This window comes from Cyanistes caeruleus, chromosome 13 (assembly GCF_971803275.1).
Source record: "Cyanistes caeruleus chromosome 13, bCyaCae1.hap1.1, whole genome shotgun sequence".
Taxonomy (NCBI): Eukaryota; Metazoa; Chordata; class Aves; order Passeriformes; family Paridae; genus Cyanistes; species Cyanistes caeruleus.
In genome coordinates this window covers 14,708,354-14,733,795 of record NC_141713.1, presented here as the reverse complement: position 1 = coordinate 14,733,795, position 25,442 = coordinate 14,708,354, and the positions used below count along the sequence as shown (strand labels likewise).

The following is a 25,442-nucleotide window of genomic DNA, read 5'->3' as shown; positions in this document are numbered from 1 at the left end:
CACTATAATATTTTGCTGTGCCTCAAAAAGCACAAAATCTCACCATGAAACAAGAAAATATAGAGCAGATCTAACTCCAACTGAAGAAAGAGTAGGAGTTGAATCAGGTCCTCTCAGATGTACTTTTAAAGCACACAAATATATATAGCTTTCCCTTAACAGGCCAGCTAATAAAGCACTTCCAAGAAGACATACAAAATATTAAATAGAACAACTGCCATGATAACATTTCCCATAACTAAACTTCTCAAAAGATGTAACACACAACTGCATCTCCTGCTGCACACAGACAGGAGATGCATTTGGGGAGAATAAAATAGGTATGGTACACTTTATGTAACTTACATAATCAGAATCAAACCACAAAATACACTGCAAAAATCTCTGATTACATGTAATAAACCTTATTTGCATGGCAACATATTTTTGTCTAAAACTTAATTTGATTTTTTTCATTACAATCAGAATGAACAGATTCATCAAACTGTGTCCTATCTGATCTGAAATTCATGATAGAAAGCTTACTAGTTCCACATCATGTTTCTTCAATTGATACATTTTCTTGACACTGTCTATACTAGTTGAAACTGTGATATAAAGATATAAAAAACCCACATTGTACAATTCATGTAAGGTCCATTTTTGCTATAACTGCTGACACGAAAATATTCGTATTTGCAAAGTATCCATGTTTGAATAAAATGACTTATCATGCCTTCTGTGACATTTTACTTTGCTTCACTAGGACCAGCTAAGTACAGTGAAAGAACTGTATGACCACTACCACCTAAATATCACTCCTGGTTTTTTACAGGTAAGAAATTCTCAGTGTACAAATTTGTGATTGATATCTTCCTCTCAGGAGATCTGACAAGTTCACATATTTCCTCCTTATGATTTGTCCCGATGATGACACCCATCCCACCGCTCCCATCGAGCTAGCAGTGGGTTCTTGTCTGCCCACGAGTGACCGGGTATCGCAGTGCCACACTCCTGTCGGTGCCCTACTCACCCACATTACACCACTATACTTTAATACATTTTTCATAACGTCTTGTTGATTCATCCAGAAAAATCAGTTCAGCACACAATCAGCAGGCACAAAAGGAGTGGGAATCAGTGAGGGGAAACGCAGGGTTTAAGGAAAAATGACCATATTTGAACAGCACTACCTCTGGCGCTCACTGATCTATTAGACCTGCGTCTCCCTGCTCGCATTTTCTCGGTACACCTGTCAGCAGCAGCAGCAAGGCAGGGAATTCGGAGCCGGCTGTGCCCAGCCCGGGCCGGGAGCACACTGCGCTACATCGGCGGCAACACTGGGGCTGTCACGCAAGCGGTGCCCCCGCCGGAGCGGCTCCCGCGCCCTCAGCCCGCGCTGCCATTGCCGCTGTGCCGGGTCCGGCAGCGCCTGCTCCAGCCGCGTCCTCCGCCGGGCCGGGCGCGGACAGCTCCGCCAACGCCTCCCGGCGATTCCATAAGGCTGGCGGCGAATCCGCCGGGAACTTTGTGCCCCGGCGATGCCCGCCGGGAGCCGCAGGCCGGGTCCGGGCACGGCGCCCCTCACGTCCGCGGGGACCCCCCGCCGCCGAGCCCGCCCGTCCCGCCGCGGCCCGCGCTCGGCCCGGCCCGCAGTGCCCGCGGCCCCGTTTGTGCCTACTCACCACAGCTTCCTCTTTAAGGGCATCAGACTGCCCCTGTTGGAGGCGGTCACCCCTATGGCCATCTGCAAGACAGTCAGGTATTTCTGATACTTCATTTTGCCGTCGCCCCCCCTGTCCCTGCCTCGTCCCCGCCGCCGCCACCGACAGAGTCTCTCCAGCCGCTGCATGCAATCATCAAATTTTTATTTCCAGGCATCTGCCGTCCCTGCGTCGCGCTTCTTCCCCTCCTCCTCCTCCTGCCGCGCTCCCTCTCTCTCTGCCCCCCCGGCTCACGCTCTCCTCCTCCTCCTCCTGCCGCACTCCCTCTATCTCTGCCCCCAGCTGACGCTCTCCTCCTCCGCCTCCCGCCGCGCTCCCGCTATCCCCGCTCCAGCTGACGCTCTCCTCCGCCTCCCGCCGCGCTCTGCCCTCCCCCGGGCCCGCGCTCCTCTCCTCCTCCCGCTGTCGCACTCCCTTCCTCGCAGCCCCCCGCGCATTTCCCCCGACCCACTGCCGCGCCTCCCTCTCTCCCGCCGCCCCGCGCTCCCCGCCTCCGACCAGGCCCCCCGCTTCGCCTTCTCCTCACCTGGGCTATCTCTGGGCGGCCGCCGCCTCCCCTCGCCCCCGGGGCGAGCAGGCCTTCCCCACCATCCCTGCCCGCCGCCGGGGCGCTCCCGCCGCGCTGCCCTCCCCGGTTACCTGGGGTATCCCGCCCCCGCCCATGAGGCGCAGCCGCCGCTGCCCTCCCGCCATCAGAGGAGCGCCATGGCCGCAGCGCTGCCCGCGCCTCGCCGGCCTCGCCTCTAATCCCATTAGCGCCTAGAGGAGACCCATGTTATTTTAATCGCCCTCACGGCTAACAGTGTCGGTTGTGGGGCCGCAGTAACCGAGCTCCGGGGCAAACGCCTCAGCGCCTGCCGGGGCGGCCCCGCGAGGGGGAAGGTCAGTAGGAGGGTGGGGTGAGACGAGGCGAGCATAGGTACGGGTGAGCTGAGGGCGACAGCAGCGCTGAGGGGAAGGGGGACAGCGCGTCCCGCTAAGGCTCCCTCAGGAGGGATGGCTGGAAGGCAGCTCCCGCCGCGGGACCACAGCAGCCACCCCGAGCACCTGCACGGACAGGCGCACCTAAAAACCCTGGTGAGGCCACAGGAAGGCAACCCCTTTTTTATTTATTTCCATGTGACAAAAGCAACTGAAGTGTGCTTAAAAATCATATGGTGATGAAGCCAATCTGAAAGTATTACATGATTTTAGGGGGTTCCCGCCTTCTGTGTGCTTAAGCACAAATAGCTGAACACACAATTCTGTGGTGGCCTCAGGTGTGACACAGCTGTCATGGCTTTAATCTGTTCTGTGCCTTCCTCCTCAAGCTCACACTAACAGCAGAAGAAGACAGTGGTGTCTGAGAAGTGCATTTGGAATAAGTTTTAACAGCTGGTACAGTACAGAGACCCTCAGCACAAACATCCCTGCAGTGAGGGGTGGCACCTAGCTGGACACATTGATCAATGGTGGTGCAAAATACTTTGGCCTGGGATACTCTGTTTAAGCATGCAGATAAGAACAAATCCATGCTGAAGTGACAACTTTTCATTAAGTTGCTCTAACGTGAATAGTATTACTTGTAATCCTTACCCAGAGTTGAGGTCCTAAAGTGGCACTGTCACCTGGGAAGAAATAATGTGAATAATACTGTCACTTTATGGCTCAGAGATGAGCATTTCAGTGATTATTTTGTGTGTGAATGTATAATAGATACTTCAAGACTGCAGTAGGCTGCATTCTACCTAGGCCTGTTCACAACACGGGAAGCAGAGAAGACAAGTGCCATACTTAACAAGCGCCACAGATTTTAATTAGAAACACCATCGTTGCATTACTGTAATTAATGAGTTCAATGGCCTTCCATTTCCACCAAGAAATCTGATGTACACAAATGTCCTGAAATTCTGTATAGCAAATGCTTTAAAAAACTCAAATGGCAGCTTGATGTCCAGATTGATGTCCAGTGTACATCTCCACCTCTCAAGATCCCATTAATGGCTTCTTTGACTTTGAAGAGCTCAGGCATTATGAGCAATGAGGGATAACTAACTTGAAATGATTAGGAAGATTTAGGAGGTGGCATTAATTGTTGTACTTAAACAATGCTCTTAGTTTACTAACTGGGAAGTATGTATCTTATGTACACACTATATCAGATTAGTTTGAAAACCTGTAGAGATCTTACTTTGGCTTAAAACCAAGAACTGTAAAGCCAACATGTTGCTTTCTCCTTCTGTTATCTAGTCATCATTAGCTGGCTGAAAAAACTCTTGTTGCCCACACATGAGAGTAAGTGTGGGCTGGATTTTCATCTCAACAACATTAACAGAATGCCAGTGACCTTGTAATTGAAGTAGTCATTTACATTTGTGCAATACTATTAAGAAAATAACATACACCTTAAAATGGTAGGAAGTGCTGACTAAAAGAATGATGAGACTAATAGTTTAAATATTGAGTGTTATTTGTTATCATTAGATATTTGAATGTTATGTCTGTTAGTTAGAAAAACAAATCTCATATAGAAATTCTTCCCAAAAAAATCTAGTCTTAATCTGGTTGTAGTGGTGGAAATTTTTTAGATCAGACAATCTAAGGATATGGGAAGTGAAGTTTATTTGAAAGCTGATAAACCTGGAAGAAGCAGGTAAGCTGCCAAAGGTTTCTTCTTTGTAAAAGGACTGTGTATTAGAGAAGCTCAAAATATTGTTTTTCACTTTTACATTTGCAAGTTTGGGACATAAATTTGTTTTAATTATTTATATACAAAATAGTTAAGAAATCTGACAACAGTACCTTGCATAAAGACTTACAGTGGAACATGGGCATATATTCAAAACTTCTTTAAAAGTCTATTATGTGATTCCTATTCCTAATTCAATAGGGATTCCTAAATCTATTTAAATTTGCTGAATAATGACAGTTATTCCAAATTTAGCTCTATAGTTTTGAACTATTATATTCTGTCGATCTGGTATTAACAAATTAACTTATGTCCATTTTATGCATCATCTTCTGTACTTCTTTAAGTGCATTACTGAGATAAAAACCACTTCTTAATGAAGACATTTTATCCTCTTGTTTTAATTGCCATTATTTGTTTTTCTTGTACCATTGCCCTTCTGAACATCTTGCTTTATGCACCAATGTTTTACATATATGCTGCAAGAGTAAAAAGATCCGGTCTTTCTTGCCTTTTAGATGAACAGGCTATTTTTAACAGGAGTCAACCAGCAACTTCCAGATTGGGGGAAGTATCCAGACATCCCACTGTTGTCTCTTGTGGACCTGAGAGACAAGCATGAGACCTTGCTGAGCTAAGACCAAAATTTCCAAGGTAGAGATCCGTGCAAGAGAGGGTCTCTGATGCTATTTGCTGCTGTTAGTGCAAACCCATTCTGTCTAACAGAGCACACTCTCCTTTACTGCAGAAAGCTGAAACACTCTTTGAACCTAGTGTGTGTTTTTAAAACAATTTCATTCCTGTCAGGTTAATACAGCTTTTTCATAGGGTTTTTTTTCAGTCCAAACCAAGCAGAACCATATTAATTTCTTAATTTTGTTTGCTCAGGTAACTCAGATGCAGACATTACCTTAGAACAAGCTGTATAATCTATTTCTTACGGTCTGTGATGCCCTGGCTTCTTCTGAAGCCTGTCTCCAGAATGACCTTGCAATGCACCTCTTGGCTCAGAGGAACAGACTGCTTTTTCACACAATAACAAGTTGCACTGTGGTGTATGACTGCTATGCTGAGTGGATGTGGTCTTGACACAACTCCGCTCATGACTGTGTGTTTACACCAGGACAGTGTTGTGTCCAGAAAACTGATGGAAGGGGCCCAAGAAGGTAGAGTTTAATGCCAGTGTGTGTGACAGTCTTGACCTGTGCCATGGTGATTTTAGGCTGTCAGCAGCAGGAGTCTGACTCATTGCAACTTAGAGGGTGCCACTGAGGCAGTTGTACATCAGGAGCTCCCATCAGCTGCTAAGACTGAGGAAGTGTAATTGTGGTGTAAAGCTATTTTCATCCTAAGTTGTGCCTCTCTTTTTTTCCATCTTAATATTGATAGCATAAATGTGAGATTCCAGAGAGCGCACAGCAGGAATTTGCAGCATTATCTACCTCTGCAGACTTTAGATTTGATTTCAGTAAGCCTGTCACTGGGATTGAAGAGCCTTATCTTGCTTTCCCTTATCATCAGCCCATCACACAACCCTGAAGTGCCAGTTGTCACTAGGTGCCATCCTTTTCAAGCTCTCACCTGTGTCAGTTTTGACTGTGCTCAAAGGACAAGGGGAAGTTTAGGACTGGCTCAAAAGATTTTTTGGAGACACTATAGAAATGCACTTTAAAAACTCTTGGCTATGCTTAAATTACTTCAGATAATGTTTTTCTGCAAGAATGTGAGGAAAAAGACACTGCACTTCTAACTGGCATAGATGCGAACAAGCAAAAATACTTTTTATTTGCTGATGTAGCTTATTTTGTTCAACAAACTTGTGTAAGCTACTATTTGCAAAAATTAAAAAAAAATAATCTTACCAGAATAACTGCCATCTTTATTAGTAATGTAATGGTCGCATCAGCAACTTCTGATGGCAGATTAGACCTTAATGGCACATTTCAAGCATTCAATTGCATTGATTTTTAGGTTTGCAAAATTTATTAGAACTAAATCAAACATTAAATAAACTTGTTGCTGGTTTCATGGAATATTTAATGACTTCTTTTATTTGACTCTTAGGATAGTCTTAATTTTAGCTGTACTGTGCATATAACAGACACTTTTCATAACATTACATCATGTGTTCTATATAGTTCTCAATACTGGGCTACTGTGGATGCTGAAGAATTAGCATTTTGTTTACTTCTAGGATAAACCTGTTCCCCTTGCTGACTTTTTCTCCAATGACTGATAAAAAAATCTTGATACATGTCATGTTTTATGCTTCTGTGGTACTTAATATGATTTGAGAACTTTTTATTACACAGTTCAGTTGGTAAAGTGGCAGAGTTCCAGACTGATAGAATACAGTAGTGACATTAAAGCATGACATTAGTTGACTGATCTCCATCTTTAATTTAATCAAAATGTTCCTATTTACTAAGGAAGGTTTTTTTTCTGCAGGGGTTATTAGTAATGTGAATTTGTATAGGTAGTCAATTATAGTAATATTAATAAAGATTTCTGTTGAAGCTACTGTAATGGCTTCCTTGCTATTTCAGTCTGTCATCTGTAAACTTGTTACAGCTTCCATTTTTTTTCCAGAAAGAAAAAGTGAGGAGTCATATCTGTCAAAGACAAAACAATTCCTTGGAATGTACAAGTTTGTCACATGCAATGACAATGGGGGTTATTTTCTCCCTCCTCGGAAGTAAGCAAAAAGTGTGTGTTTGTACATTTCCTAACCACATTTAAGATACCCAATTCTGTGACTTTTTCTGATCTACTAAGGCTTCTTTGTACTCACATGAATGTATTTATTGAATATAACACAAAGGGTTTTTTCTGGTCTCTTATTAAACGTTAAGTGAAGATTATATAAATATATATATAGATATACATACAGTACCATCCTAAAAAATAAACAGAGACACTTGAAGGATTTTTCCTATGGCACTTTACTTTGTAATTGGCCATATACACAAAGGGAAGTTCCCACATTTCTTTGAAGTGCTTTCATGATAGGCTGGTTTGACTGGTGGCAGAGAACTGTGGATCTAAGTGTGTACAGTGATGAATTGACACAGTTATTTAAAACTGGCTTGCATTTTCTGAAACTGTTCATCCTGATCATTTATTTGGGCTGCCGAAATAAAAAGAGCTAAATAATTTTGCTTAGGAAGGAAAGAATGTTCACCTTGTTTTCTCCGAAGGAGACATTATTTTAAGAGAATTTATTCACAGAATAAATAACTTTACTGTGGATTATCAAGCAGAAAGGGTTTTCTAGATTAAGAAATTGAAATATTTACAAGAAACTTGCAAGCAAGTATCCCTGTTTCACTATAATCAGGGAATTTAGAAGTGGTTTTCCACACAAATAGTATTAGTGCTCTTCTATAAAGTCTGATGTGGAATTGCTTTTTACTGTTAAAAGCAAATTTTAAGTTTATGCAAAAATAAGAATACTATTACAGTGAGGAATTCAGGCTAGACCAAAGTGGATTTGTGCAGCCACTGCCCAGTGATTTTAGATATGCAAGCTTGTAATACTAAGATTTTACTCTTAAAAAAAAAAAAATTAAAGAAAAAAAGAAAACCACCTTAAGTCAAAATTATCCAAATATCACATTATGCTTGACAAGCATGACCCTCTCACAGGATAAAATAAGCTTAATGTAGAAAAAAATAAGCATATGCATGAATTCCATTAGTGCTCTCTGATACAGCTTATTCATGTAGAAAACTACTGGAGGGAAGAAATTACCAAGCATACAATTTCAATGTGAGATGCAAGGAAAGAGAAGCGTAAGTAACATCGCTTCCCAGAAAAGATTCTAAGGAATACACTGCCATCTGCAACACATCACAGTCTTAGTACACAAAGATCTAATTAATTAATCTTGCTAACTGTGTATTGGTAGAGCTGCAAGGCTCTGTAACTCTGAGGTAAGGTGTGATTAGACCTTGCTATGATTTTGGGATATAGAGTTGTTAATAGCTTTCATTTTTAGATGCCATGTCCTATGGACAAGCCTCCAAGCATACAACAGTTAAAAGAAAATAAGAGATTGTGAAAAGCAGGGGAAAATTACTGTTCCCCAGAGGAAGGGTGTAAAATTCTGAAAAACAAAAATTCAGAATATTGCAGACTGAGAAAGAAATATGGCTGCTGTGGTAGTTGTGTTACAGAACCACTGTGAAAAATCTGGAACGAGGAGAAATTCATATGGTTATACTCAGTTGTTTAGAAAAATTACTTGCTTACTTTGACCCTTTTGTTTTCAGTACAGTAGAGAGTTTTGTGCATGGTACCTGTACACATCAGGATAAGTAGATCAAAATTATGGAGACTATTAATAAAATTTAAGGAGTTTTTCTTGCCAAAATTTATAAACATGCCTAAAATTATTAATTATTTTTATATTATAAATAAAAATGTCTAACTATCATTTATTTATAATATTATAAATATGAAATTTATAAATTCAGAGTCTTATTTAGCATCTTTAATAACTTTAATTAAACTCTGACAGTAATGTTTCTACATTCATGAGATATAAGTCTGAAGGTTAGCTGGATGTTTCCTGAATGTATTTAAATTGTTTATAATCTGAATTGAAGACTGTTTTATATCTCTAGCTGTATATTTGCACACTCATCACAAATAGGAAAACCATTTTTCACTTTCAAGAAATTGTTCTCATTCGGGTATATATAACTTAGAGTGTATAAAGCTGTTCTCATTATCATGTGTATGACTGTTAACGTTATACTATTTTAATCAGATTAGCAGTACAATGAAAATTAATGTAATAGGATTTGCTATAATTAGAGGCAAGTATACAGTAATCTACTATGAAAAGAATACAAAAAATGTCAGTGGAGCTCATTACAGGGATATTGTCTATGGTAATTATTCAAATGTTTTAAAAATCATGCTAGGTCTAATTTTAATCAGATTTTTTTTTTTTTTAAGCACAAATTTAATAAAACAATTCAATCCAAAATTGTTATTACTGTTCAAGTATTAATCTTTTCTGGTCTGGAAAGAAGTTTAAAAAACAATTAAAAAACAATTAATTTTTAAAAATGATGGACTACAATCTACTCTTTTCATTGTCCTGTCCAAATACAAGATACAATGAAAACAATGAGTAAAAATAATAAAATGGTGATAAACAAGATTTTTACAACATAGATGAAGAAACTAAGTGTTCAATGTTTATCAGTATTAGTATACCCCAAATCTTCCTATAATTCTAGTGTAGGGAAACCTACATGAAATTTTGGTTCAGGTTCCAGATCTGTTTCCCAGATGATTATACTGTTACTATATATCTGTCCCTCATAACATTCTCATAGATCATAAAGTACAAGATACACAAATTTCCTCCTTCAACCAAAAGTGGAAATTAGGAAATGAAAAAAATAACTTAAAATATAGGTAATTGTAATAGCAAAAGCTTTGATGCTGCAGAGAATTTTTATTTTTTCTTTGTATCTGGGACTCCACATGGTAGAAGAATCAGCCTGAACCCAGCAGGGTGAAGGACTGGTTCCTGGGATGTTGCTTTTGCTGTCATCAGTAATTAGCTGATGCCATCCCTAGTGCCATGGCACCCTACCCTACTGGAGATTCAAAATGCTGTACTGGCTTACAGTGTGCATCTACAAAGCTTTCAAAAGTCCAGTCTGGATATTTTCAAGAACAAAACTATTCATGCTGCTAAGAATCTGCAGCATTCTTTTAGTCACTGAATTTTTAATTTTGTGAAAACAGCAGAGGTAGCACTTATCCCAGTGAAGAGCTCTCCCATTAAGGATGTGCATGTGAAGGGGTGGGGGGGCAGTATATGTTGAAAAAGGGAAGATGTGAGAGAGATAAAAATCAGCTTAAAGGAACTCTTGAGCCAAAGTTTTGAAAATTTTTCAATTTATGAAAGCCTAACTTCAGACAATATATGTCTGTGTATCCCAATTCAACTTTGATTTATTAAAAATATATTAATTTGGACCAATACTTTCAATGTGACAAAAATTTAAGATATGTCATTTTTTCAGGTGAACTACGTGAAGAATATAAAACCCTTTCTAGTTTCTTTCAAGACTACCTAATGTGATAGAAAGAACAGATCTGTTAATTCTAGATACAGGTAATTTTGAACATCAAGCAAGTATTTTTTTTACTACATTGAATACATAAGGGATTTACATTCATCTTTGTTTTACTAACCAATGTCAAGACTTTTCTAGATTCTAGTCAGTTATTTATAAGCAATAAAACTTCACATGCAGATCAACGATTGCTTCAAACCAGGTTTTTATATCAAATAAGCAAATTTCTGTCCTCTGCTTCAGAGAAGACCCAATCAATTCTAGCTTCCTTTATACACTGCAGTTATTGCTACTTTTGGCATAGATGATCTGGCTCCAAATTTGCTGTGAGTAGACCAATTTTTTTTTTTTTAATTGCCCCAGTATAAAAATAAAACTGCCTTTATGACATTCCTGATGTTGCACTATCAAATTGCATAAGGCCTTCCATCCTGGGGAAAACATGAAGAGCAAAAAAAAAGGGGGGGTAATTAAGCAATTTTCCATTCACCCCTTAGCAGAGACCACAAAGTTTTGGATTTAACTTGTGAGGTGTGGTGTGAGTCAGTCACTAGGTTTTAAGCAAAAGAATAACACAAATAATGTACTAGTAAGGTTTTGTCTGGTAACGTAAATAGACTTAGCTTTTGCTGTTATGGCAGTTTATGTAACATTTTTCTGCTTTATATAATATTTCTCTTGCTTGTTTTTAGACATTAAAAAAACAGAAGTCTGTACAAAACTTTTGGACAAGACTTTGTTTGTCCAATTTAAAATTGGTCATTGCATTAGTATTCTCTGATACTGCAATATCTCTACTTCCTATCATGTTTTAAAAACAAAGTAGCAAAAGACATGAAATGAAGTTATATTTCAATATACTGTCTGTCCTTTCCCTTTGTTTGCCTCTAATTATTTAACATCTTTTCTTGGAGCTTTGAAAGAAGAAGAGAGACCATGTTGGGGTCAAGTGTACTCAGCTGGCATAAAACAAGGCCACATGGAAGTGATCATTTTATACCATGTGAGGGTCTGGTAGCATGGGCTAATCCTTGGATTTTGGTGAGTGTTGGGAACAATATTTCTAACGAGGGATTCCTGAAGTTGACCTGGATCATGCTGTGATCTGCACTGCTGCAATGGCAGCACGCAACATGTTAACAGCTACAGGGTAATTACTCTTCTCACTATAACCTACTAGTTTTGTGGGTTTTTTTCTTGTTATATGCTTGCAGGTTTGAGAGCTCTCTTGCTCTCTTGCCAACTAATCAATTTGCCCACCATCTGCAGGTAAAGAGCACCCAAGCAGTTAGGAAACTGGCTGGTTCTTACTCAGCCCTGTGGTTTCTTGGGAGCTGCTCACTGGCTCTCCAGACTTTGGAGCAGCAAGAGAGGATGCAACAAAAATGAAAATAAACATCTGGTGGTGCTTTGGGTTTTTTTCTTAAGTCCTAGTTTGGTTGGTTTGTTTTTGGTTTTTTTTAGTTAATGAACCCCAGGGTTTTTTTCTGTGAAAATTTTTAAATAATACACAAAGGATAAATTTTGAAGATTAACTATAAGATCCATAAATAAAGATCTCTCCTGGCACCCTGAACATCTCAGCAAATCTGTTCATTTTATTGCAGTATTGCAAACTCTTCCTCAGAACCATCTGCAACACTACTGAGATTTAAAAACCAGAACACAGAAAAAAGACCATTGCTTAATGGATAATGATCAAGGACATTCTCAAACTCACTGCACTTATCTTCCAGACAACTGCTCAAGCAGCTAAAGAACCTCTTCATTGAACCATCTTTCACTCCCAAGTGAAAGATACAAACACTACAGAAGCCAGAGAACTTCTCTAAAGAAAATCAGCTGATTTCTCACACAAATCTAGTGTGATATTACTCCTCCAAATCTTTGCTGGACCTTAGCGATGAACAAATAGAATTAATTAAGCAGTGACCACACAACAGAACAAATAAACAAAAGTGAATATTCAAATGGAGTTAACAAAATCAAGCTTCTTATCTGTTCATGTAGACAAAAGCAATGATGTTCCACTTATTGTGAGTGACCTCGCTGTGGTGGAGATAGCGTTTTGCAGTGCTGCCAGTTTGAATGTGTACCAGAGTACACTGACACTAAAAGAAAACACAGATCTCTCTAGAAGACAGAAGACATAGTGTTTGTAGGAACAAAGCAAAAATACCAACACTTGCAAGTAGTCACTGCAAAACACATTCAGTCTGGTGATCTGTGCACATCACTGTGACAGCAGCAATAAATCACAAGCTCTGCAACTGTTCAGAGGGAAGGTTTCCTGTGAACCTGAAGCCAAAGATTAAGGTGGATCACATGATATTGGATTCACTCCATTCAATAGATAAGTTTCTGGTTATCTAATGCAAAAAAAACCATACATACCATCTGTCTTGAACATTTATGAAATGTTACTACTGTGGTATCTACACCGTGAACAAAACAGAAATAGGCTGCTCTTGCCTTCCTTTATTTTCATACAGTCACATCTCTCAGCAAGATGCATTATTTTTAAATGATCTCTTCTACTGGCAACTTCTGAAAGTATACCTGTCAACATTGTATTGCACCTTTTACCTGGTCATCTGATCAAAGGTAATTATCTATGTAATTCCTTCTGACTTCTGTAAATGTTGACAAAATAATGCTATTCCACCAGAATAAAACATTAAACTCTCTTATACAACTCAAATCTGAAAAATTTCTAATGGCTGGAAAACACACTAAGAAAAATCATTAGCAAAGCAGTGGAATAGAGTTGTCCAGTAGCAACGAAAAAAAAGTTCTACATAAGTATCCTGATGCTGTTCTGGTTGCAAGGAATTTTATTCTTTTGATGGATTTAAGATTAGGGTAGCACCAATGTCATTTCTCAGCTACTTGTCATCCTACTTGATGCAGACATCTGACATCTCATGACAAATCTGATGCTGTTGAAGCTCAGCATCTTTGATGAACTGTATTACAAATATAACCAAGTTCAAGGTCATAGCTAGGATTCTAAATGAACATGATAAGATAAAATTAAATATAATGCACAGAATCTCATTTGCATTTCTGTCATCTCCTATATGAGCATCTCTGAAGGAGTATAATGGTGAATACCTCCAGCCTTAAGAGTGATGAATTTCTGGGGGAGTTGGCTACAAATGTTCTCTGAATCTTCTTATAATCTTCAAATTGAAGTTGCATTTTCCATTTTCTTTGTCACAAGTCTTTTACAGTGCAAAGAACACCAAAATAATTCCCTTTTTATAATAATTTTCCCTTACAAAGGCATTGTCTAACTACTGTACAAATAATGTTTATCTGTTGACACACCTAACACGCACCAGTGACAAACATTCCTGCTCTGGTATTTAGCATTATTTTAAAATGACTCCACATCCTCTCCTAACCTACAGTACATAATCTTATCACCTCCTGTCTCAGTGTGTGTTTCTCCATATGTCATTAGCATGCTTTAGTCTAGCAACCAGCTAGTTGCCCTTTGAATTCAATTGGCCTTCACTAGATGGTGCAAGAGAAGACTATTTTCTGCTGTTTTCAGCCAAGAGACCTTGAAGAGACATTCTTGTTCTTCACATGTTTTCTGGCTAGCATTGAATAGAAAGAGACTAGTAAGGAAACAGCCCATATAAAAGCACTATAGATTTCATCTTAACTTCTTCTGCTGGCCCAATATTGAGACATTTTGAGACATTTTCACGGAGTTTGTTGCTAGCTTGTAATATGCTTTCTTTTTTGATGTTTCCCTCTCCAATATTATAAGCTAATTTTTTCTTTGCAGTCTGTTGCAAGTGTTTTACAAAGAACAAATTCATCTTGTATCACCTACACAAAGTGACAATGCTGTCTTCCATTTTTTGCAGCAGCAGCAGTGCTGAAGTTACTCATAAATTGTGCTGTGCATTTGACACACAGCCAACAACTGGAAGAAGCAAATTCACCCCTCCCCAGGTATAATTCTTCATTCTATTATTTCACTGAATTTACCAGACACTGCTAGTTACTGTGGTACATATAATTATTCTTACTTATTCTCGTCAACCCAGAGAAAAGAGAAGCACCCTCACCTGATTTGCACATGCCAGTTTTATGTAATCTTCCATATAATTGAGCTTTGTTTGTATGAACCAGGTTTGCATGTGCTTTATAAAATTTTTCCTTTTTTTGCATTTGTTTGTAGAAGGAATACATATCCTCTTATGTATGTTTTAGTAATAATTTTGTAAAGTTTTAAGGAAATTCACAAGAAGAATAGGAGAATGATAGTTAAGGGGTGAAAAAACCCAGGAAACCAAAAAACTTCGAAATTGAACTTAAATGATCCTCTTGTTCCTGCCTGCTGCATATTGCCTTTATTTTGCTGTGCCTTTACTAATAACAATGGCATATTTGCCTGTGAAAAGTAGAGGAAACCAGTGGGCCAAAACCATATGTAAAATATGTTTCAAACTTCTGCAGAGTGGGCTAAATGTGTAATCTAATGTTTCTTTATCAGGCAGCCATCATATGTCTGTATGCTGCCTGTAGCAACAGCACAGTAATATAACATTCTGTATTCTGTAACTGGAAAACACATCAAGCAAAAAAACTGTGTCTGGTTCTAAAAGTACTATCTGTATTTCTTCTTAGCTGAATAGACAGGGGTTATTTGCAGGCAGTGTTTACCATTACTTTGAGGGAGGATTTGAGGAAGGGAGGGAAAAAAATCTAGCTATGTTGAGATGTCCTATAGGCTTTCTTACGTCCTCCATGGGTTGATTAAAATCATGTGTTTCCACTTGTCCCTTATCCTTTATCCCCTACAGAAGGAGCAAGTAGCAATAATTTGCAGCAAGATTTTTATGTAAGTGTCCCCCTTACATGGGTTTTGTGCAGAAGGGAAACATATGGTTCTGAAAGAGCATTAATACCCAGGTACAGCTGGTCTTTGAAGATTTTAAGTGATCTAGATAAAATGAATGATCAAATGCCTCCCAAGGGAGACTGTAGCTGTTCTGACACTGTTCTTTATAACAAATGCTTAATGTTCTCCCTAACTTATAGGGAGATGTCTATGGAGACCTAAGAATAGATTGAGGATTATATTGGCAAAAGGAGAATAGACATATAAGCAAATAAGACAAAAATAAACCCCTCAACATGGCCAGCAGTAGAGAACTTAATCACAGTTACCAGATTGGCAACAAAGAAAAGCAAACTGATTAATTAATCTATTGTTATTAGTTAATGCAACAACCAAACATTTCTCCATGAGTGCAGTGTCTCTGTGCCAGGTTTTTATTATCCTGCGGCACTGGCACTCCCATTACTCAGAGAGTTTACATTGATTTAAAAGAGTTTTGTTTGCTGGATTTAAAGACAGCTATCACAAAAAGATTAGAGTCAGACCTTAGTGAGTATCAACCTTGTTTCCTAATCGAAAGACTCATTTGATTTAAAGAAAAATCACTTTTAAAGAAGGAAAGATCTGAGGCAACAGATTTATTTGAGGAGCTGATCCCAAATAGTGTTGTTCAATCTGTATTTTTATTGTACAGAAGTATCACACAGTTCCAACCATACTTAATCAGGCTTCATTACTCTGAAATCCCGAATGGAAGTGCAAGAGCTGAGACTGTAGTCATTAACTGCTCTTGTGCAGGGTAAAATTTCCCAAGGTGTATGTTCCCAGGAGAGACCAGATTGCCAAAGGAATAGAGAATAAACTTGATATAGAGAAAGTGAAATTCAGAACAGAAAGTTCACAACAGAAGGTTGAGGGAACCTGGAAAATTTATGAAACTCCTATAGTTTCATGACTGCAAGAGGTAAATTACAGGAGCAGTGGAAAGTCAAGAGGAAAGATGGAAGAGAATTGTGTAATCCAGGCAGTGCTCTGGGAAGAGGAGCCTTGTGTTGCTGAGATTGGTAGCAAATCCAAAGCTTACTGTCAAATACAAACAAGAAAGCTAAACTATGGGATCAGAAGCTGTGGGCCAATTCTGCATAAATGAAGTTATATTTTGTAGACTGCTCAAGGTAAAAAACTGTTTCAGAAATAAACCACTATCACATCTATATTTACAGCAGAAATGAAAATGAAGTTGCTAATATAAAATAAACACAAATCCATCATTTTTTCCTGAATTCTGCAGCATGAATGTTTGCAGATAAGGTGCAAATCTAGTCCTGGGGCTGCCACTGGATAACATGCCCCTAACTAGCAGGATTAGAACTACCATGACATAAGAAATCCTAAGCTAATTTAGAAGTAGAACAGCTGAAGAAAGGCTGTTAACAGAAGCTTGAATTAGAATGTGAGGTTAAATTGCTTCAGATTATTTCTATCTGTGCTGATACCGGTGCCAGATGTGAAAGTCTGGGTGAGATAACCATTTTTGAAACCACCAAATCTTTCATAAATGAGGAAATTTAGAAGGCAAGGTCAGAGATATTGTACCTATGAGTGCAATGAGAAAAAGTTCCTTTTAACCTTCTCATGTAAGATTAAAGCAATAAAAAAAATGGAAAAGAAAATTATATGAAGGGAGGTTCATCTTTTTTTTTCTTTTTTTTTTTTTTTTACATTAAGGACACGTGAAAATTGTAAGTTATGGTAATTATTTTAAAGGAACTAAATGTTACTTCTCAGATTTTTAACAGAATATGTCCAGGAACTGAATATCTTGACGAAGTAATTTCTCAAACCAAAAATAGATACAATGTGGTCTTAAGTAGGTCCAAGCTGCAGTCTTTTTCTGTAATATTTGCATGTGTATTTTATAATGTTACAGGTTATTAAGTATGTTGCTATATAAAAGTATGCAGAAATGTTGGCTGCTCGTGGATCATACAGCACGAAGAGATACTAGCTACATAACAGATTAGCAACAGCTGGATGATTTGGAACCAGAAGGCCTAACATGCCAGTACAGGGAAAATTTCACTCAGTTTATGAAATGAGACTACTTTACCTAGGGCAATGAAACAATGCCTCTGGATTGGGTTTTGCAGAACCCGGGGCTCCCTTGTGAAACTGCATGATAACTTGGGCATGACAAAGATGTCACAGGATCAGGGAGCCCAGCAGAGAAATTCAGCTGCCTGGAAAGATTCTAACTTGAGAAATTCTGATTGCTTGAAGAGTTGAAACAAATAACAAAATTAAGCTTGAGGTTACAAAATTAGAAATGGAAGTCTATACTTTTGCGCTGTAGTTTGTCTTTATGAATATTTTTGATTTCTTTAAGTAATAGAGCTGTATTCTGTCATCTTTTATCTTTAGAAAGATTGCATTGCATGAAGTGCTTAAGATATTCCTCTTTTCGATTCTCTTTTTGCAGAGGAGTGGGGTTTTTCAATGGAAAGACTTTTCAGCTTTAATGTCATATTTCAGAAGAATTTTTTTTGCTGTGTTTTGCTCTTTCCCTTTGACAGCCATCATTGCTGAGTAATGCCCAGGGTCATACTTTTGAAAAGCAAATTCTTCCTTTGCAGCATTGCTGCAGGACCTATGGCAGAGTGTATTTCTGGAGAACTAGGTGCTCATCCTTCTGTAAGATATAGGTTGATGCCTTATATCAACCTTGATATCTGGCAGAAAAGTGCCAGATGCAGATCACTGAAGAAATACAAAAGGAAATATCATAAATTGTAGAAATGGCTTTAGGAATATATAGACATTCATTCACATATATATATAATTTTGAAATATTAAGCAAGAAATGCATTAAATGTGAAGTAATTTGTTCTACCAGAAATGCACACTAGTCCAGTCATTACTTGCTTGGATAAAACTCCAGACTGAGCCAAAACCTTCACCATATAGCACGGAAAGCTTCAACCAAAGTCAAGACAGTTGATCCAAAGTATCAGACATTAAATTTGTCTGGATAAAAAGTCCTGAAATAATGCCTAGATAGCAGTTATTTTCTAACAGAATTTATTACCAGAACAAAACTTTAAGAAAGCCTCCAACTTCTCACATCTGTTTGCAGATCATCAGTGTATTTAGTAAAATGCAATAATTTTCTCCTGTAACAGATTTCCACCCTTAATAAATCTTAGTACAAAAAAGTCACTAGCATTCAGCTCATACTTAATGTCAAAATTGGACCAATGGGACATTAAGCATTAATATGGCATTGCAGAGGATTCACGTCCTTCCTTCATTGCTAAATCCTGCTTCAAACAAACAAAGAAATTCTATTACTTGCAGAGAAATCAGAATTGGACCTTAAATCATTCTTCAGCCCTAAAAGAGTAGGGGGTTTTGCCACTGAAGGTGACCAACAAACACATCCTGACTGGGATGGTCACTTTTGGGGTTATTAGATGGGGACAAACATTTTAGCAAGTCCTGATATATTAGGACAAGGGGCAATGGTTTTAAACTTCAGTTTAAAGGTGAATTTAGATTACATAGAAGAAAGGAACTTTTTACAGTGAGGGTGGTGAAACACTGGCACAGGTTGCCAAATGAGATAGTAGATGCCCTGTCCCTGGAAACAGTCAAGGTCAGGCAGGATGGGGCTCTGAGCAACCTGGTCTGCAGTGAGGTTTGGACTACATGACCTTTAAAAGGTCCCTTCCAAGCCAAACTATTCTGTTATTCTATTTTTATGGTCATACAGTAGATCTTTATAAAGACCTTAAAATTATTCCCATTTATAATTTGATTTCCACTCCCTTGTTCCAGCATTTTTGTTCAACTGGTTTTATAGTTAGCCAAGATAAAACATGACTAGTTGGTATATGACATGTTACCTCTGCAGTAGATGAACATATTTTGATTTCTACAGCACTGAGTCAGCATTCTGATGAGTTAGCATTTATATTCCCGACAGCTGTTTATTCCTCTCAATGTAATTTCAGAGATAAATGTCCAGAAGGGCTTTGCTGCCCCAGATCTATCAGAAAACATATTTAAGATATTCTGTGGTATTTAAATCATAAAAAAAATATTATTCAGTAATGCTAGGACAAAAAGTGTTTAATTTTTAGCATTAAATAACTAATTTAAACCTCACTATATTATCTTGAAATATTATCTGGTCAAAAGTCAAAGGATTTTTATTTTCTATGCAAAATCATATCATTGGTTTCTAGGGACATTATAAATTTAAGAAACATACAGAAACTTCCAATCAGTATTTTTTTTTTCTTTACTCCTTTGATTTAGAGTTGAGAAAGTAGCCTTGAGAAGAAAAGAAGAGATAAAACCCAGTGCACATAAAGGACCAAATGGCTCCTGGAACAACTGATTGATTGTGTCTTACTAAAGCCATGGGAGTAGTTGGCACAGTGGAACATAAATCTTGATAGAAGGCAGAACCAGTGGACAAGGATTCACTGAATTCTGAAATTCTTCAGGTAATGCTGCAGGGTTATGTTGGCAAATACAGTCTAGGCTATGGTCATTCATATGCTGTCATTTTAATCTGCGTTTTTGTTTTTTGTTGTGTTGCAAAGTGGTGCAGATGTTGCAGGGTAGGACAGATTTTGTTTTCCTGCATCAGCCCTGTAGAATTTGTGGGGTGTATAACCTGTTTTAGCCCAGCTGCCTTAGCTTTGGACTTTAGTGAGAGTAAACTCTAGAAGATGTTTCTTCTAAACACGCTTCTGATAGATGTGCATTTACAACATGGTAGGGAAATTAAATTTACTGTTAGCAAGATTATAGAAGTGTCTGCTACTCATGCAAAAATAAAATCCAGTTCTGAATCAGATTAAATTAATGGTTTTGATCGTATATGTTGGCAATTAATTCTACAGATTACTTACAATTTTGCTAAAATACTAAATACTTAATTGTTCTGTCCTTTCAGACTTTATTTTGTCTTGTTACAGAACAAAATGAAAAATAATATTTCTAATTGTTTGATTCATCTCCTCTATTGCCTACCTTTTGCCTTATCCTAATCTCTAGTCTAAATCAAACAGTGCCTTTTTCAAGCTCAGATAAAAAGATATCTTTGCTTATTAAACTCATAATCTATTATGCCTAATATTTTTAAAATTTTTCTTACTAATTTTTTTTCTTCTTTTCTGGGATGAGTATAAAGAATAGTGAATAGCATCAGAGAGGAGTTTTCCCAATAGATATTTTCTGCATCCTAATACTTGGGCTGCTCTAGACCACCAATCACCAGTTCTAACTAAACTTTCTGTTTTACTGGCAAGTACTTTTTTTTTCCTCCCATGGTACCTATAAATTTAGAAATAAAGATCATCATCCAAATTAACTTGCAGGCAATTCCATTCATCTCATTTGTAACTGTGTCCATAAATGAACATGTGAACCAATGAATAAAACCATCATAGCTACTACTCCAGTAAAATAAGACTTCTAAAATACAAGCAGTTTTTTTGATGTTAAACTCCTTAATAAAAACCCCAAACTTGAATGTTACTAACCTAGGACTTTTTGCCAAGTGTTTACTTATGTCAATAAATGAGGTTAAACAGGAGGTGAAATTCTTCTTCAATGTACACCAGTGAAACCAAGCTATGATGCAAACTTAATTGTGGAAAGAACTTGAATCTAAGCATTTAAGATAATTTCTTTGGCTGTGACACATACACTGTATAAAAAAGTGTAAGTAGAAGATAATAATCTTTTTGATCTATTAATGAAAATTTATTTGGGCCATTTCTGTACAAGTGTTGCATTGCCAATATAGACTAATATACAGCTCTCTCAAAAATCATTAAATGCATCATGAAATTGAACACTGGTTACAAATTATTACTATCCCTTCTAAAATCAGTTCATAATGCTGCTGTATTTATCAGTTTTCTTCTGGCATTATGAAACACCCTGATGATTGCAGTGCCTGTACTGCAATTTTGTGGATGTTTGTTCAACATTCCACTTAGGTTTAAAAACATAGTGAAGAATGGCTATTGGGGTCAATATATTTGTATAAAAGGATTATATTATAAAAGGAGTTTAATGCTGTGCTTTATTCCCTGCTCAGTCTTAAAAGACATGGGAAAATAAAATAATTTGATTAATTAAAATGCTGCTTTAAGTGACTGTGCATATAGGTCTCTGCCTCTTGAGAAATCATTAGTTTGCACAGCAAACAGCTACATATACTCTCACCGCAGGAGCTCTAAAAACTTTGTGCTGACCTTTGCAAGACTATTCATGCTGTATACAACACAGATTTTCCCAGACACTGTACTAAATACATATATTGGAAATGATACCAAAAGCAACAATGATTTTCCCCCCCCTCATAAACTGAGTATCTGTTTCTTGGTGCTATTGTTACTTCAGGACTTCAATGCCTGGGGTTCCCTGGTGACACTGGCAGAGATTTATTCTGGACTAGAAGTGTTTACAATCTAAGTATGTCTTTATGGATGTATTACTATGACAGAAAGGTCAAAATTATGTTATTAAATATAGTTTAATTCTTTTTTTCCTCAGGATGCAAGCAGAGCATATGCCAACAGCACTCACTGAAGAAATATTTTTATGGCAGTTTTATGATGCAGTGCTGTTGGGGCTGGACAGTAGCAAAGAATATGTTATTAATATTACAGAGGTAATCTTCCTAAATATAGCCAAGACTTAAGACAAAGGTTCTTACTAAGATGCAGTCCCTGTGTTGTGATGTCTTACTCAAAGACTGGTTTAAATGTAAATTAAATTGCAGCAAGAATACATACATCCCCCAAGTGATGGATGAGCACAGTGACAGTGGGAATGCACACTGCCAGCTCCAGCTCATCCCTCACACAACCCTTCTCAAACCCAAGACTTCCATTTCATTAGCCTGTATCAAAACCCTTAGGAAACCATTAGAGCAGGAAGGAGTCATCTGAAGGCTGGAAATGCAGCTCTAAGACCTGACCCCTGTCTGTGTCTGGTCTGCTCTAACAATGCCAACTGTACCTAGGAAGCACAAGAAATTCAAAAAGGTTGATACTGAAGAGATGTCCTAAGATATATATAGAAGGCCCATCACAGCTCCCAGAGTGTGGGATTTAGCTGGAATACCACTGTACTCTGATGTTTTCTGATGCAAAGAACAATCTTTTGGGCATTCCTTGCCAAGAATAGCCAAAAATAAGTTAAAGACTGCAGTAATTAAATGTAAAAGCCAAAAATTAGGGAAATTCAAAGATCAGAAAAAATGTTTTCAAGTCCAAAAGCTTGCTTTCAGGTTTTCTTGAAGGCAAAATTCAGAATAGATAAAGTCTGGATATTTTGAGACATGGGATATTGTGTGAGGAAGCATACATAATGCATTGCTATGGTAATGGTTGCCACAGTTGGTATCTTTTGTGGAAAAACAAATAAATTCTGTAAAAGTGTAGTTACATAAGCAACTACTATTTCAGCCACAAGAGCCATTTAGTTATCTATAATATCATGGAACTTCTCATATTTTACATTTTTGGTTGCAAGGGGAGCAGTTTACTGAAGTGACAATTTTTATATAGAGGAAATGTAGATTATCCTGAACTGAGCAGGCTACTAAAGAAAGTCTGGTCTTTATTATGACATATTGTACTTACAGTAATTAACTGTCTGATAGCTGCTAACAGTTATACAGATAACTGTGCCAACAGTTGCAAGAAATTACAATAAGAGACTGGAAAGTACTTAAAATGGTATTTCTAAAGTGGAAGTACCCATAGTACTTGGGTAAGACACTTGTTCTCAGCTCTTTATTTCCTTTTCTCTTCTCCTTCACTTCTCTTTTACACTTCTTTCTACTGCTGTCTATAGCCATGGCTTATCTGTTCCAGGTTCCACACTGAGATAAGCAGCTTCCTGTCAAATCAGCCAGTGCTGCTGAATGAATTGACCTTGACATGACTGCTGTGATTCCAAAAGCCACAAGCCAATGGTGACAATTGTTACATATTGTCACAGCTGATTCGTATTGTTGATGCATGTCATAAAAATACCAGGTGGTAAAGACATAAAGGAGCGCAGTCCCTTGGTTCATCAAAATCTAATCTCTCAAACCTCAATAAACATTTGTGATCAGACATAATCTGAATAAAATCTTTCCGTATGTGTTACTTGTAGTATTACCTCCCACTTTGCAAAACATGTTTGCTCTGAAGATACATGCAGAATCAGGGATGGCACCCTCAAAGCAGGAGTACTGGCAGTGACTTGGGTATGCCAAGTAGCAGGTGTTTGGAGGAAGCCAGTTAAGGTTTTGTCTCAGTATTTGCTGGCAAGAAATGGCTGTTTTTCTTGATCCTTGATTTCACTGGCTCAATTCATCCTCTCTTGCAGAATACCATCCACGAGGAGGTGCATGATCCATGAGAATTTTCTCTTCTAGATTCTTCCCACATACATTCCATTAGGAGAGCGGGATATTTTTTCTATTTCCAGTGCCAATCCAAGTCATTCAGATATGCAGAAAAACATGAGCATTCTTTAAGGAGCTCTGTACTCCAAGCACATCCTAAAACCTTTTTGAGGACTAACCACTTTTCTAAGTAATCACTGGAAGTAGGAAAATAGGAGGTAGATGCAAGCAGCAGAACAGCACACAGTATTCCAGGCATGAGAAAATTGTGGCATTATAGACTGGCATAATTATATTTCCTGTTTTGTTCTTTTTTCCTTTTCTAACAGACATTTGTATTTTTGGATTGGTGCCATGCACTGAGCTGATGTTTTTATGAAAAAGTCTATCTATCACAATCTGAAACTTCTGAGTGGTAACAGGCAACTCAGAGTTCATCACTTTATTCCTAAAGCCAAGAACACTAGCCTACATATAGAATTTCACATTTACCTACACTAAATTTCCTCTGCCGTCTTATTAACCAGTTACTTAATCTTAAGGCCCATTTACAGTTCTCTGCACAGCTCCCACACAACCTACATTGAGTAAATGTATACCCTCAGCAAATATTTCTACTTCACTGCTAAGATCTTCTTCCAATCAATACTTGAGTTTGTTAGGAAAAATCAATCCCCTGCAGAATTCTGCTGGTGATTTCTCTCTGTGTCGTCCCTGTGCTCAGGTGGTTGAAGCCTTGATGCTGGGGAATGTGGCATTCAGCATGGCTCTGTAAAGGTGCTGGGGAGCTGCATGGTCCCTTGTCTGGGATTTCCTGGGTGAAAATCATCAACTCTCTGTGCTGTGCTCTGTCCCTTGCACTGGGATCTGCACACCAGCAAGAGCTGATCAATCTGATCTGTGCCTTCCTCTGTGCCTGGCATGCTGGGCAGGAGGTGAGGGGATTATTTGGCATTTCCCAGCAGTGGAGGACTGTGTGATTGCCATCGAGATTCTGCATAACTGAGGTCTTCTGGAAAGGGACTTTTTCTATATGCAGTCCAGACTGTTCTTTGTCATGTGATTTGACACCCGTGTTACACATCCCTTTTCATGTGATCAGACACACATAAGAAAGAATGAGCTTCAGAAGTCTAAGTTCACACAGAAGGTAGGTCACTAATAGCTTTTGCTTAAGGAATGTTTTGGGGCATAGAAGAAGTGTTTTAGAACAAAGGAAGGTTTACAGTACACAGCCTTGTGACCCAGTACTCAGGACCCAATACAGCAGTTCACTAGAGAAACTGTAGAAGATGAGCAGAAAGTCCATGGTAATATGATTTGTTTTCATAAACATATGCAAAAAAAGGAATCGTATATTAATCTGTTGGATGTGAATGAGCATAGCCAGATAAATAAAACCTAAATATTTGAATAGCTATGGCTTTTTTATTTGGTTTGGATTTCACGGGCTTGACTTACCACTACAGTGCACTTAATTTTGCTATTTGCATATGGAACATGGGTATGAAGGTTTTCAAATCAGCAAGGAATTCCAAATTCCTGATGTGTAAAAATGATCATATCTCTGAATTTGGGCTCATACTCGTCACTGGTTTGTGTTTGGGTGCCATTTATTCCTCTCAGGGGAACACAGTCTCTGAATTTTGTTTGCCACATTCAATGAAGGAAAGAAAGTATTTGCCA

At 38.2% G+C, this 25,442-nt stretch overlaps 1 protein-coding gene and 2 long non-coding RNA genes across 12 annotated transcripts in view; 2 read left to right on the top strand and 1 right to left on the bottom strand.

The window, feature by feature from the left end:
* The window catches only part of TJP1 (tight junction protein 1), a 159,699-nt gene extending 157,161 nt beyond the window's left edge, over nucleotides 1-2,538 (bottom strand). For 4 of the 9 annotated variants that reach the window (XM_086849069.1, XM_086849072.1, XM_086849071.1 and 1 more), the window contains exons 1-2: nucleotides 2,343-2,538; nucleotides 1,665-1,726 (exon numbers count right to left, since the gene is read on the bottom strand). In XM_086849069.1, coding sequence (XP_086705195.1) covers nucleotides 1,665-1,726; nucleotides 2,343-2,456 — 176 coding nt within the window. In that variant the 5' untranslated portion in view covers nucleotides 2,457-2,538. Of the gene's footprint in view, nucleotides 1-1,664; nucleotides 2,074-2,229; nucleotides 2,308-2,342 lie in introns of those variants that run through there. The other 5 variants (XM_086849065.1, XM_086849064.1, XM_086849078.1 and 2 more) reach the window with 5 other exon arrangements.
* On the top strand, nucleotides 1,671-5,017 carry LOC147650721 (uncharacterized). Its single transcript, XR_015275839.1, has 2 exons — nucleotides 1,671-1,741; nucleotides 4,890-5,017. It is a non-coding gene; the product is annotated as an uncharacterized LOC147650721 (long non-coding RNA).
* Nucleotides 5,018-10,419: 5,402 nt separating this feature from the next.
* Nucleotides 10,420-25,174, top strand: LOC111934184 (uncharacterized). Of its 2 annotated transcripts, XR_015275837.1 has the most exons (7): nucleotides 10,420-10,511; nucleotides 11,388-11,514; nucleotides 12,081-13,077; nucleotides 14,355-14,442; nucleotides 19,652-19,842; nucleotides 21,908-22,025; nucleotides 23,236-25,174. It is a non-coding gene; the product is annotated as an uncharacterized LOC111934184 (long non-coding RNA). The 2 variants fall into 2 exon arrangements; XR_015275836.1 differs by lacking the exon at nucleotides 10,420-10,511 and having other exon boundaries at nucleotides 10,717-11,623.
* Nucleotides 25,175-25,442: the final 268 nt, after the last annotated feature.